At 28.7% G+C, this 12,598-nt stretch overlaps 2 protein-coding genes across 2 annotated transcripts; both read left to right on the top strand.

Annotated features, from left to right (window-relative positions):
- Positions 1–3,762: 3,762 nt before the first annotated feature.
- On the top strand, positions 3,763–6,431 carry LOC108723906 (odorant receptor 49b-like; the record flags this gene model as incomplete). The annotated part of the gene is made up of 5 exons (XM_018449942.1): positions 3,763–4,056; positions 4,364–4,773; positions 5,861–5,960; positions 6,098–6,199; positions 6,273–6,431. Coding segments are annotated over exons 1-5 (1,065 nt in total), but the record flags the coding sequence as incomplete, so codon positions are not given.
- Positions 6,432–9,091: 2,660 nt separating this feature from the next.
- LOC108723905 (odorant receptor 49b-like) lies at positions 9,092–11,858 on the top strand. Its single transcript, XM_018449941.1, has 5 exons — positions 9,092–9,385; positions 9,728–10,137; positions 10,876–10,975; positions 11,127–11,228; positions 11,691–11,858. The coding sequence occupies exons 1-5, from the start codon at positions 9,092–9,094 to the stop codon at positions 11,856–11,858; spliced, it is 1,074 nt and encodes a 357-aa protein (XP_018305443.1).
- The last annotated feature ends 740 nt before the right edge of the window (positions 11,859–12,598 follow it).

The raw sequence follows: 12,598 nt of genomic DNA, 5'->3' as shown, positions 1-12,598 counted from the left end.
GGCCGACACGCTCGGCCTCCGGACTCGAGGTCTCCTCTCAGCAGAGGTTTCCGTAAGCGGGGTCCTCGCTCGTTCTATGGCAGAGGGTGGCCATCCCCTCACGCCGCCTTCGTCGCTCCCGCGGCATAGTCGCCTGTAAAGAATTCGGCTTCAGCAAACACGTTTCGCTCAGGGCGCTAATTAGACAGTATGGAACGGTATCACCTGTGCGCTACCCCCTCTTCTGGGTGGCCTCGGACCTCCAACGGGGTCGTCTCTCTCCGTCTTGGCCGCCTCCTCGAGGTGGTGGAATGTGTCGCACATTAAATCACCTACCGCAGCCGCCGATACTAAAAATTCTTAGACAAATTCACAAAAAGAAATGCTACGCGAAACGCGACGACAAAAATCTCCGCGTTTTCGTCCGAAAATCGCAATAAGCGTCGGCACGCCCGCCCTCCGCGTCGGGAGGACACAGGACAAATTTGCCGCGCTACTTGGGCCAGGTCGAATGACCCTTGTGACGGACGGTGAAAGAACGTCACGTCACAACACTTACAACTAATGTAATCAGTAATAATACACTAATTCATTTTTAAAGAGTATATATATATGTACATAAGAAAGAATGTATTTTTTAAGTGTTATAAAAAATTTAATCTTTGAAAGGAAGCATACCAGCATTAATGCTCTTGATTGTCCGAAAATTATATATATAACTTAATTATTCATATATTTTTTATACAAACTCAATAAAATGCAAACTAATAATACTGTTTTATGAATTTTAGTACGTATCAACAGCTTTTTCTTATTTAATGACGTTGCGAATGATATTTATAGAGGACAATGGAGTCAAAAATTGAATAGTAAATCTGCATAAATTCTTCTAATTTTTGATTACATCAATATATAATATTATGTTTTGCATAAAAGAAGTATGATATTGTTAGCACAAAAGTTTCGTATTCTCATAACTCTTTCCACACATTAGTAAACATTAATTAATATAGATCGAAATAAAAGAGTTTCTTAAGTTAGTTGCATTAATTGTCTTTTTCAAATCATTCTTTCCAAATCAATTTTTCACATAAAATTAATTTAATCATATCATATCACAAACTGCACTCCTGTCATTGACTACGTTTACACAGCTTGATTTACATCGAGTTATAACATCGAACATGTAATGAAACTGATCAATCACAGTCATTCCATTCTTCAGAGGAATAATTATGATTAGCCAGCTTCGTAATCGATGTTATAATTTCGACGTAAATCGAGCCGTGTAAACTTAGTAATTAGCAATATGATTTGAAGTATAGAAATATATACGAGGGACATATACTCGTACATGGTGTTTCCAGAGCGACCGTTCCAGGCTAATTTCTTGAAAAATGTGCAGTTTCGTGAAAAATGTTTCAGACAAAAGTTTATCGACTTCGAGGGGGACATAAAAGGGTACCATTGGTTTGACCTTGGGCGGCGTTGTTAAGATCAGGGAATGGTCAAGTTGAATTTTTCAAACCCCCCATTTTTCATTAAATATTCTTGTAGCTAACCTCGAGAGCCTTACAAAACACTATAATAAAATATTTTTTCATGTAGTACATTTTGAGTTATAAGGTGTAAAAGTTACAGTTCAGTCGGCATTAGCATTACGCAAGTTGTTCGACTGACGGCTGAAACCTCTTGAATGTTGTTCAGGATCATGTTCTGAATAACATTTGTCAAGATCAAGGCCATTGGAGATTATTCCTCTTGTTTTGATTTTCGCACTAAAAATTCATTTCTACGTAAAAATGAAAATAAGAGGTACAATTTCCAATAGCCTTGATCTTGACAAATGTTATCCAGGACATGATCCTGAACAACATTCAAGAGGTTTTAGCCATCGGTCGGACACCTTGCGTAATGCTAATGCCGGCGGTACTGTAACTTTCAAGCTCCATAACTTGTAAAGTACTTAACAAAAAAACATTTCATTATAATGTTTTGAAAAGCTCTCGAGGTAAACTACAAAAAAATGTAATAAAAAATAGGAGGTTCTATTTTAAAAAATCGACGTGACCTTGACCAGGCCTTGGTGACGCCACCCAAGGTCAAATTAATGGTACCCTCTTATGTTCCCCTCGAAGTCGACAAACTTTTGTCTGAAACATTTTTCACGAAAATGCATATTTTTCAAGAAATTAACCTGGTACGATCGCTCTGGAATACTCTGTATATATACATATATTCATATGAAATTTACATTATAATTGCGCGTCCAAATAATAAAACATGTGTGAATCATAGGGTAAACTTGGGTAAGATCTTATTCCTCACATATTTTTTCCGCAATACGGAAAAGATATACCAATATAACATTATTAAAAATAACATAATTATTTTTTAAATAATAAAATTAAAGTATGTTTTTTTGCATTTTAAAGATTTTTGGGAAGAACGTAATCGGACATAGCTGATCAATTACTATATTGCATGATAAAATTATTATAATCGCGAGCGACTAAGTCAAATTGAAAATATTCTATATTGCAATATTTATATAAAATATTTCACATGTTTACCACTACTTAGCATTTGTTCTATTTAAAACAATAAAAAATCATGAACTGTTTAACATACTTTAAAATTTTATTGTACTTTTCAGTAAATTAACAAATCAGGAAGAATCACATAAAATTCTTTAAAATAAGTTGTCTTTTATGATTACCATTTTAAGAGTAAATACTAACGAGGGAAGTTACCCAGATGTCAATTAGTTCTGAAAAAGTAACGGTTAGAAAGTTAAAAGTTATAGTATCCTATTAACTAAAAATGAGTATCATTCGCTCGGAAAATTTGATATTCGTTAGAGGAATGGAAAAGTAAAAAAAATTTACGAAAAAGTTTCATTTAAACCCTTTTTCAGAACCGCTTACGGCACTTTAGACTTTAACTCCACTCTTTATAACGAATATCAAATTTTCCGAAGAAATGGCACTCATTGTAATTAATAGAAGATAGGATACTACAATTTCTAACCGTCATACTTTTTCAAAACTAATTGAACATCTGGATAACTTTGCTTGTAAGAGAAAAATCTTTCCGTATATATGTATACGACACCTGATAATTATTATAGTATCGATAGATAGAACAAGTTAACTGAATAGAAGAATTCACTATAATTACACGATATTCTCAATGATAAATAAAAAACTAATTAATCTATTGATACTACGAGTAATAAAGTACAAACAATGTATACATCTTCAAGAGATGATAAGATATGTGCATATAATGAAAGTATACTCTTCTTTGTGCTTCCATAATAATTTATGTTATTGATTTCATAAATGCAATTGCATATTGAAAATTTACCTCAATACCACTCTCTCATTGAGAGGCTCAATACTGTATTATCATCAAATGTAGCAATTTATTGTAAATATAAGAACTTCGCTGTACCTCCCTTTAATATTATATATACACTGCACTTCATATAAAATTTCTTTCATAAAACATTCATAATATCCCTACAAGAATCGAGTATGCAAATGTGCTACATGTAAATTATAGTGCATTACTCTTCCTCAGCATTGTGCACGCACTGAAAAATGTATGAATTTATTATGTTATTACACATCAAATATTTCCGCATTATGAACCGATGAAAAAAAGCTTCTAATCTAACATTCTATTTGATACGACGTAGCGCAAGAAAACGTTGTGAACGCATATAATTTTAAAATTATTGCTGTACATTATATTTTCGATGAATTCGTCGATGTAATTATGACGATAAAAACAACCCCGAAAAATGCTATCTCGTTTATAAAAGTGATAATCGCTTTATCCTTTTCGTGGCCACTTTCAAAGAATGCTAGCAAATTTCAAATAACATGCTTCAAAATTTTACGCTCTTTGCTCTGTATGAATACAATGGTATTGAGTGTACCTATAGCATACACCCTTTATCGTAATGATTATGATCTACCAAGGATAACGAAACTATGGTGTACGTTGGGTGCAATGATACAAGTCTCTGTGGAGATAACACAATGTGCACTGCAATATGATCGATTGCAAGTAAGAATATCTATGTGAGACCGACCTTCGATAAACCATTTTCAATCTGTACTATTCAATTCTATACAAATATTAATAAATTAAATATTTAGCTCTGATATTATTGATCAATGCTATAAAAATATTATTCTGCAAATAACTTTTTTATCAACTCTGCATATCTAAAGCGGGATTGCATCTTCACGAAAATTATTATTGTCATCTACTTCGAAAATGATATATCTAATTCAATCTTCGACTTATCCATTTATTCACAGCTTGGATATAAACTACGTATTGCCAGCTGAAAAATCGAATTAAATTTCAGTATTTGATTTCGGAAATGGAGCATACTTTAGAGCGTGCGGAACCATATGAAAAAAAGATCTACCAACGGTACATTGATAGATGCGCGATGTTTTACGTGAGCTCCACAGCGGCAGTTTTTCTCGGCGCGGGTATAGGAGTAATCGTGCCACTGACAGCGGTCGATCAGATATTCCCGACAGAAGCGAAGTATCCTTTCAACGTGGAACATGAACCAATAAAGACTATTATCTTTGTGCATCAGTTCATCGCTGTTTGGCAGTGCTTCTCCACTGTTTGTATCGGTAGTTTTGTCGGTCTTTTCATATGGTTTTCTGCGGCGCGTTTCGAAGTCTTGTCGCATCAATTTCGTATGATCACCAACATTTATGACATCACTGTGTGTGTGCGGCAACATATAAAGTTATTGAGGTAACAAAAAATGCATTTCATCACGTATAAAAATTGATAATCGTTACTCTATAAAGAAATAATTTTTATTTAATGTATATTTTATTTAATGTGTATTTTTCGATAGTAGTTTAGCACTTAGTACATCATGTTTTTCGCGTAAAGCTGTTTATATATACCATCTATTACTCCGTTTTTCATATAAAGTAAAATTATGTTATGATTATTACAAAAAAAACTAAATTCACTAAATGCTACTTCGTGTTTTTTGTATTTAGTGGATTAATTTTTCTGAATATTAGATATTCTGCAAAAACCATAATGTACTTTTAAAAAAACATTAGAAAAGCTTAAAATAATAATTTTAATTATTATTTTAAGCAAATACATATAAATTAAATATTTTAATAGTAAAATTTCTAATTAAAAAATTTCATAATTGATTTTGCCAAGGATAAGATTAATTAATTATTAATTAATTTTTTAAAAAACAAAATTATTTCTAAATAAAACATAAAATTTGCAATATGCAAATATCTTTACAGCTTTAAATTTTAAGATTAAAATTAAGATACTGTTTAGACATAATATACACTAGCCTTCATAAATATTTGGGCACTAATATTTTTGTCGCATTTCACGAAAAGTTAAAGAAATGGTTTCTTTTGCCTACAAATCGATTGCCTACAGCAAAAATAGGGCTTTAAATTTTTGCGATTGAATCTTTTTCTACGACATTTTGTTCCTAAACATAAAGTTAAAAATTGATATTTTTTTGTAATATTTTTGTCTTACTTTGAAGCGCTGTAATTTGATGAAACATCGGACAAAGTTTTTTTTATTTGATGTCTGATTGGACATGACTCTGTTCACAACGCTAATAGATTTTCAATCTTCATTACACCAAATACAATTGACCAATTACGGGTAATTATACCCTACGCATGTTTGAGGCGTCTTTTATATACGTAAAAACAGAATATTATAGTTATTTTATAATTCTGATTATTCACATGTTTACTGTATTACACAATACATAAAATTGTAAATAGAATCCTGTTTCGAATTTTATCGCAAAAAGTGAGCTTTAGAAAACAAATCGTTTTAGATACGCTCAAGAAGTAGTAATTGCATTTCGTTCAGTGTTATTAACAATAATGATTATTTGTACGTGGGCTATTGTAGCTAGTGGTCTAACAATTGTAAGCGTAAGTATAATATATTTTATACCTTTTACTATCATCTTGCAATAAAATGATAATTCTACTGGAAAAAAGGGTTATATATATATAAATGTGTTTACATGCATTTAATGTATTTTATAACAATATTATTATATATCTAGCAATGTACTTTAACGGACAAAATACAATTTATGGCTCTATGTATAGCTGCACTTATGGAAGTTTATGCATGTGCTTGGCCAGCTGATCGTTTAATAGATATGGTAAGTTGTATTCCAATGGCGTTTACAATCGACATAATTTGTGTGATAACTATAATTTTATATTATTTGTCAGAGTACCAATGTTGCGCAAGCAGTTTACGAATCGTTGTGGTACAATCAAGACAAGATTTTTCAAAAAAATTTAAATTTTATCTTGTTAAGGAGTCAAACAGCAACAACCGTTACTGTTTCTATCCTTCCAGCTTTATCATTACAATATTACGCATCGGTAAGATTTCACAAATTAAAAAATTCTTTTTATACAATTAATATTTTACTATATAGTATCTATAATTTCCTACACTACAAGTTAAATCAAAATTTTATAAATATTATGTTTCTTGTAGAATCTTTTTAAAAATATTAAATTCTAATAAGTAAAGCATGAACATTTTGATAAAAATAAAATATTAAAAATATTAAATTATAATAAGTAAAATATGAACATTTTAATAAAAATTAAATTTTTAATGTGTTCGTAGTTGTACAAAATAATATCAATCATTTGTTAAAATTGATTTAGATAAGTTGATTTTCCGTAAGGAATATTTTTTAATAATTATATACGCAAATTAAACATTGTATTATAATAAGATTAACCTAAACAGACACTTTTTGCCTAAATATATTTATTTAAATAATAAGAAAATTATATTTCTCAGAAATATATAAGGAATATATAAATAAAATCAAGAACATTAACATTATCTATCATATTTGCACAAACATGAATTTTATGTATAACATATTGTTTCCATTTTTTCTTTCATATAATGAAATAGTCGTACTATTATGTATGTACAAGTATTTAAAAATGCAATTTTTAAATGTTATACCAATTTAATCATTGAATGTAAGCATACTGGCGTTAATGTTCTTGATTGTACGATAATTTTGTTTAAAATTTTGTTACTATCCATTGTATTTTTTACACTAAAGCCAGAAAATATAAACTAATGTTATTATTTTAGTATGTATCAACAGCATTTTCTTATTTGATGACGTTACGCATGGTATTTATGGAGGAAGACAGTGGAATCAAAAATTAAATTTCAAACTATTCTCATTTTTTGTTCTCATCGATAGTATTATGTTTTGCATAATAGAAGATACATTTCTTGTTATTACCATAAATTTGGTATTCTTATATCTCTTTTCACATTAAATTTCAAAATAATAGAATTTCTTAAGTTAATTGCGTTAATTTTCTTTTTCATCCTTTCCAAATCGATTTTACTTAAAATCAATTTTGTTTTATCATGTCTCGAATTACATTCTTTCAAGAGTATTAATATTGTCCAGCATATTTACATATATGAAGAAATTTTAAGTATGACACACTATTTCCATTTTTTCTTTCATATAATAAAATAATTATACTATTATATGTGTAAGTAAAAAAAAATGCAGTTTTTTAACGTTATACGAAACTTAATCATTAAACGTAAGCGTATCGGCGTTTATATTCTTGATCGTATTTTGTACATAATTTTGTTATTGTCCATATATTTTCTATTGTTAATGACATGAGTCAAAATGTATATGTATATGAACGTTCAAATTTAAATCATAATTTAAATTATACGTCCAAATAACGAAACATACGCGAGTGCAGTCTGCATTACACGATACTTTTAAATGTATTTTCTTGAAAAAATTTCTTGAATAAATCTGCTAACACGAGGTTCGATAGAAGCGACCATAAAGGACTGAGCATAACGTATGATGCATAATGCATAAGAAAAAAAACCAATCAAAATCTTTCATTTTCTGCCTTCCTATAATAAAAAGCTCTGATTATAATTTATTTTCTTATGATTTATACATTATGCGTTATGCAAAAGGTCTGTATTCCGGCCTTTAGGGCAGGAAATTATTTTAATTGATTAGCCAACGTCACTACAGAAATTATAAAACATACTTACGTACGTGTTACAAAAAAAATCCAAATACATCCCACAACTCATATAATTTATTGTTTCCTTTTCTCCTCTCGCAACTTTTGTTATAGGACACTAATTCCATACGCAATTCCATACCTTCTGCCAAAGAAATATAAATGAATGCAATATAAGTACAGTCTAAGCGTTTAATATATATTCATCGTGCATTCTTGTTTCGAACGCAGTTAAGTGCAAATATATAATTTATTAAATTTTTATATATTATACAGATTAACTATTAATACTAATAAAGTCTACACACATTGTTAAATCTGTAGTGTCAAATTTAATGTAAGTCGCCACTCTGTTTCTACTATTATAAATATATCGTTATTTTCTACTAAAACAATAATTAAATTTAACATTGTATAGTGTCAAATATAGTTATTGTTTTAGTATAAAATAATGATATAATTGTGTAAACGCAGTGGCGACTCACCTTAGGTTAAATGTGACACTATAGATTTAACGGTACATTATACACATCTTGAAAAGATGATGAGATATGTACAATGTTGAAGTACTCTTCGTGCTCCTGATAATTTACGTTATTTCCTAGATGGAATTGCGTATTGAAAATTTAATAGATTTTTTTATCATCGTGTATAACAACTTCGTATAGATAGAATTTTGCTGTACTTCCCTTTCGTATTATAAATATTGTACATTGCGTTTGATATAAAATTTCTTTCATAAAACTGTTCTATTCACAGCACCCCTGCAGCAGTCGAATAAGCTAACGTGCTACATGTAAATTACAGTCTTTCACAGTGTTGTGCATGTATTGGAAAATGTATGATTTCATTACGCTATTACACATCAAATATTTACGCGTTATGAAGCGAGGAAAAAAGATTGTAACACTTTATTTGAATCGACGTAGCACGAGAAAACATTATAAGGGAATATAGATTTTAAATATATTTTCGTTAAATTCTTCGGTAAAATTATGGCCATAAAAATAACTCCAAAAACTGCTATCGCGTTTATAAAAGTGATAGTCGCTTTGTCCTTTCCGTGGCCACTTTCAAAGAACGCTAGTAAATTTCAAATAGTACGTTTCAAAATTTTACGCACTTTACTCTGTATAAATGCAGTGGTATTGAGTGTACCTACAGCATATACCCTTTATCGTAATGATTACAATCTAGCAAAGTTAACAAAGCTATGGTGTTTGTTGGGTGCGTTTATACAAATCCCTCTGGAGATAACACAATGCGCACTGCAATATGACCGATTGCAAGTAAGAAATTTATGTTTGTATTTAAAGTGAGATATCAATACATACACAGACCGATCTTCAATAAATCATTTTCACTTTATCTTATTCAATTCTATAGAAATATATTAATAAATTAATATTATAAATAAATATAACTGCTTTTAATATTATTAATTAATGCTTTGAAAATAATATTTTGCAAAAATTTAACTTTTTGATTGACTCAGTTCTGTTTATCCAAGATTATCTTCACAAAAAATTACATTATCTACTTTTGAAAATCATATATTTAATTCAATCATCGATTTTGTTCATTTATTCATAGCGCAGGTATAACCTATGTATTACGTAATTAAATTTCAGTATTTGATTTCGGAAATGGAGCATAATATCAAGTGTGCGGAATCATACGAGAAAATGCTCTACCAACGGTATGTCGATAGATGCGCGATATTTTACGTGAGCTTTACAGCGGCAGTTTTTTTCGGTGCGAGTGTAACAGCAACACTACCATTCATAGCGGCCGATCAGATTTTCCCAACAGATACAAAGTATCCTTTCGATGTGGAATATGAACCAGTGAAAACTATTATCTTTTTGCATCAGTTCATCGCTATTTGGCAATGCTTCTCCATCGTTTGTATTGGTAGTTTTGTCGGTCTTCTCATATGGTTTGCCGCAGCGCGTTTTGAAATCTTGTCGGAAAAATTTCGTATGGTCACCGATGTTTATGGTATCATTTTGTGTGTACGACAACATGTGAAATTATTGAGGTAACAGAAAAATGCATTTCATTTATAAAAATTAGCAGTCATTAGTAATAAAAAAATGATTTTTTGTATTTAATATCTATTTTTTGGCCATAATTCATCATTTAGCACATCACATTTTTTTTGTACAAAACTCTCTACATTTACATCACCTACACATTATCACGTAAAATAAAATTATGTTGTTTTTGGCAAGAGACAAATTTGCTAAACGTCGTTTCATATTTTTCGAATCAAACTGACGGATCTTTTTTTTTTTAATATCACTGCTTTGCAAATATATGTACGTTGAAAACATATCTTCACAAAATTTGAAATCGAAAACTGAAAATATATTTAAATATAGCTTACAAATACATTTTCCGTATTTTATTATCAACATTTTTTTAAATCTCATAATTGATTTTACTAAATAAGAATAATAATAAGACTTATTAATGTAAAATTGTTTTTGAGGAAAATATAAAATTTGCAATATATAAATCAATTTTATAATTTCCTAAGATTAAAATTAAGATGTTGTAAAGATATAATATAATATGTATAGAGAGAGAGATACTAAATAAAAGAACAAAAAGTTTTATAAATGGAGGAACAATAAAAATTATTACAATTATTATTTGTAACTTATGATGCAAAAGAAAATGTTAAAATTATGAAACAAAAAAATAGACGCACTATATAGAAGCACAAACGATGTACATAGTAATTTTTTCAGCTTTAGAAAACAAATCGTTTTAGATACGCTCAAGAAGTAATAATTGCCTTTCGTTCAGTGATATTATCAATAATAATCATTTGTACGTGGGCGATTGTAGCTAGTGGCCTAACAATTGTAAGCGTAAGTATAATTTGTTTTATACCTTTTAATATCGTCTCGTGATAAAACGACAATTCTACTGGAGAAAAATAAAACTACAATTCTACTGAAGAAAAATTACATATATGCATATGTTTACATTTGATTTATCTTAATATTATTGTAAACCTAGCGAAGTACGTTAACGGAGAAAATACAGTTTATGGCTCTATGTACATCAGGACTTATGGAAGTTTATGCATGTGCTTGGCCAGCCGATTATTTAAAAGATACGGTAAGTTGGATTCCATTAGCATTTACATTTAAATAATCCGACATAATTCAAGAAAGATAACTGTAACTGTGTATTGCACCATCAAGTTATGAATTATTACCTAAATTATTTTAAATTTAAATTGTTTCTTTATCGCGCTCAATTTGGCTCTATTCAGTAAAATAAACTCTGCTTCTTTTTTAAATATTAAAAATTTATTAATTTTTTTATAATATAATATAATATTTTTTTATAATATAGTTAATGAATAACTATAAAATATATATATAATGAATATACATATAAATTTTAAATTTAAAAAAAATATAATGTTAAATCGTTTGTATTAAATTTTTATTGTTTTTATAATAAAGAATGACAATTCCTGTGTCACATATTTATTTACAATATTTTCATTATATGTATTTTGACTATATTGTTTCGGCTATATTATTATATTAAAATATGCGTATTACTTATTAGAGTACCAATGTTGCGCAAGCAATTTACGAATCGTCGTGGTACAATCATGACAAGATTTTTCAAAAAAATTTAAATTTTATCTTGCTAAGGAGTCAAACACCAACAACCGTCTCTGTTTCTATCCTTCCAGCTTTATCGTTACAATTTTATGCATCGGTAAGGTTTTAAAAATTAAAAGAATTTTTACACAGTTAATATTTTACCTCAGTATAACTTTTTACACTACAAACAATCAAAATTTTGGAAATATTTCATGTAGAATCTGTCTAAAAATATTAAATTCTGATAAATTTCGTATAAAATTTAATTAAAATTTTTAATTAAAAATTTTTTTCAATTTTTATTAAAATTTTCCATTTTTTTTTTTCATATAATCAAATAGTCATACTATTATATGTGCGTACGAGGAAAATATATTTTTTATATGTTGTAAGAAATTAAATCGTTAAACATAAACGTACCGTCAATGCTCCTAATTGTACAAAAATTTTTTGTAAAATTTTATCACTATATACATATTTTTCATTCTAAAGCTAGAAAATATAAATTAAAGCTATTATTTTATATATTTTAGTACGTATCAACAGCTTTTTCTTATTTAATGACATTGCGAATGGTATTTGTGGAGAACAATGAAATCAAGAAATAAATTTTTAAGCTTTGTAAATTCTTTTAATTTTTATTTTTCAATAGTATTATATTTTGCATAATAGAAAATCTTGTAATATTGTTAGCACCAAAAAATTCTGATATATTTAGAACTTTTTTCACATTAGTAAATATTAATTAATATAAATCTCTAGTAAATATTAATTAACATAAATAAAAGAATTTTTTAAGGTCATTGCATTAATTGTCTTTTTCATCTTTCCACATCAATTTTTTATAAAATTAATTTATTTTTATCA

This window comes from Mycetomoellerius zeteki, unplaced genomic scaffold (genome assembly GCF_001594055.1).
Source record: "Mycetomoellerius zeteki isolate Tzet28-1 unplaced genomic scaffold, Tzet1.0 scaffold252, whole genome shotgun sequence".
In the NCBI taxonomy this organism is placed as follows: domain Eukaryota; kingdom Metazoa; phylum Arthropoda; class Insecta; order Hymenoptera; family Formicidae; genus Mycetomoellerius; species Mycetomoellerius zeteki.
This window is presented reverse-complemented; position numbering and strand designations above follow the sequence as displayed.

Bases quoted from the DNA above. Each gene is read 5' to 3' on its own strand.
- LOC108723905 (XM_018449941.1), top strand. From the start codon at position 9,092: ATGGCCATAAAAATAACTCCAAAAACTGCTATCGCGTTTATAAAAGTG. The intron at 9,386-9,727 runs GTAAGAAATTTA...ATTAAATTTCAG, and splicing joins TGCAATATGACCGATTGCAA to TATTTGATTTCGGAAATGGA. The intron at 10,976-11,126 runs GTAAGTATAATT...TTGTAAACCTAG, and splicing joins GTGGCCTAACAATTGTAAGC to CGAAGTACGTTAACGGAGAA.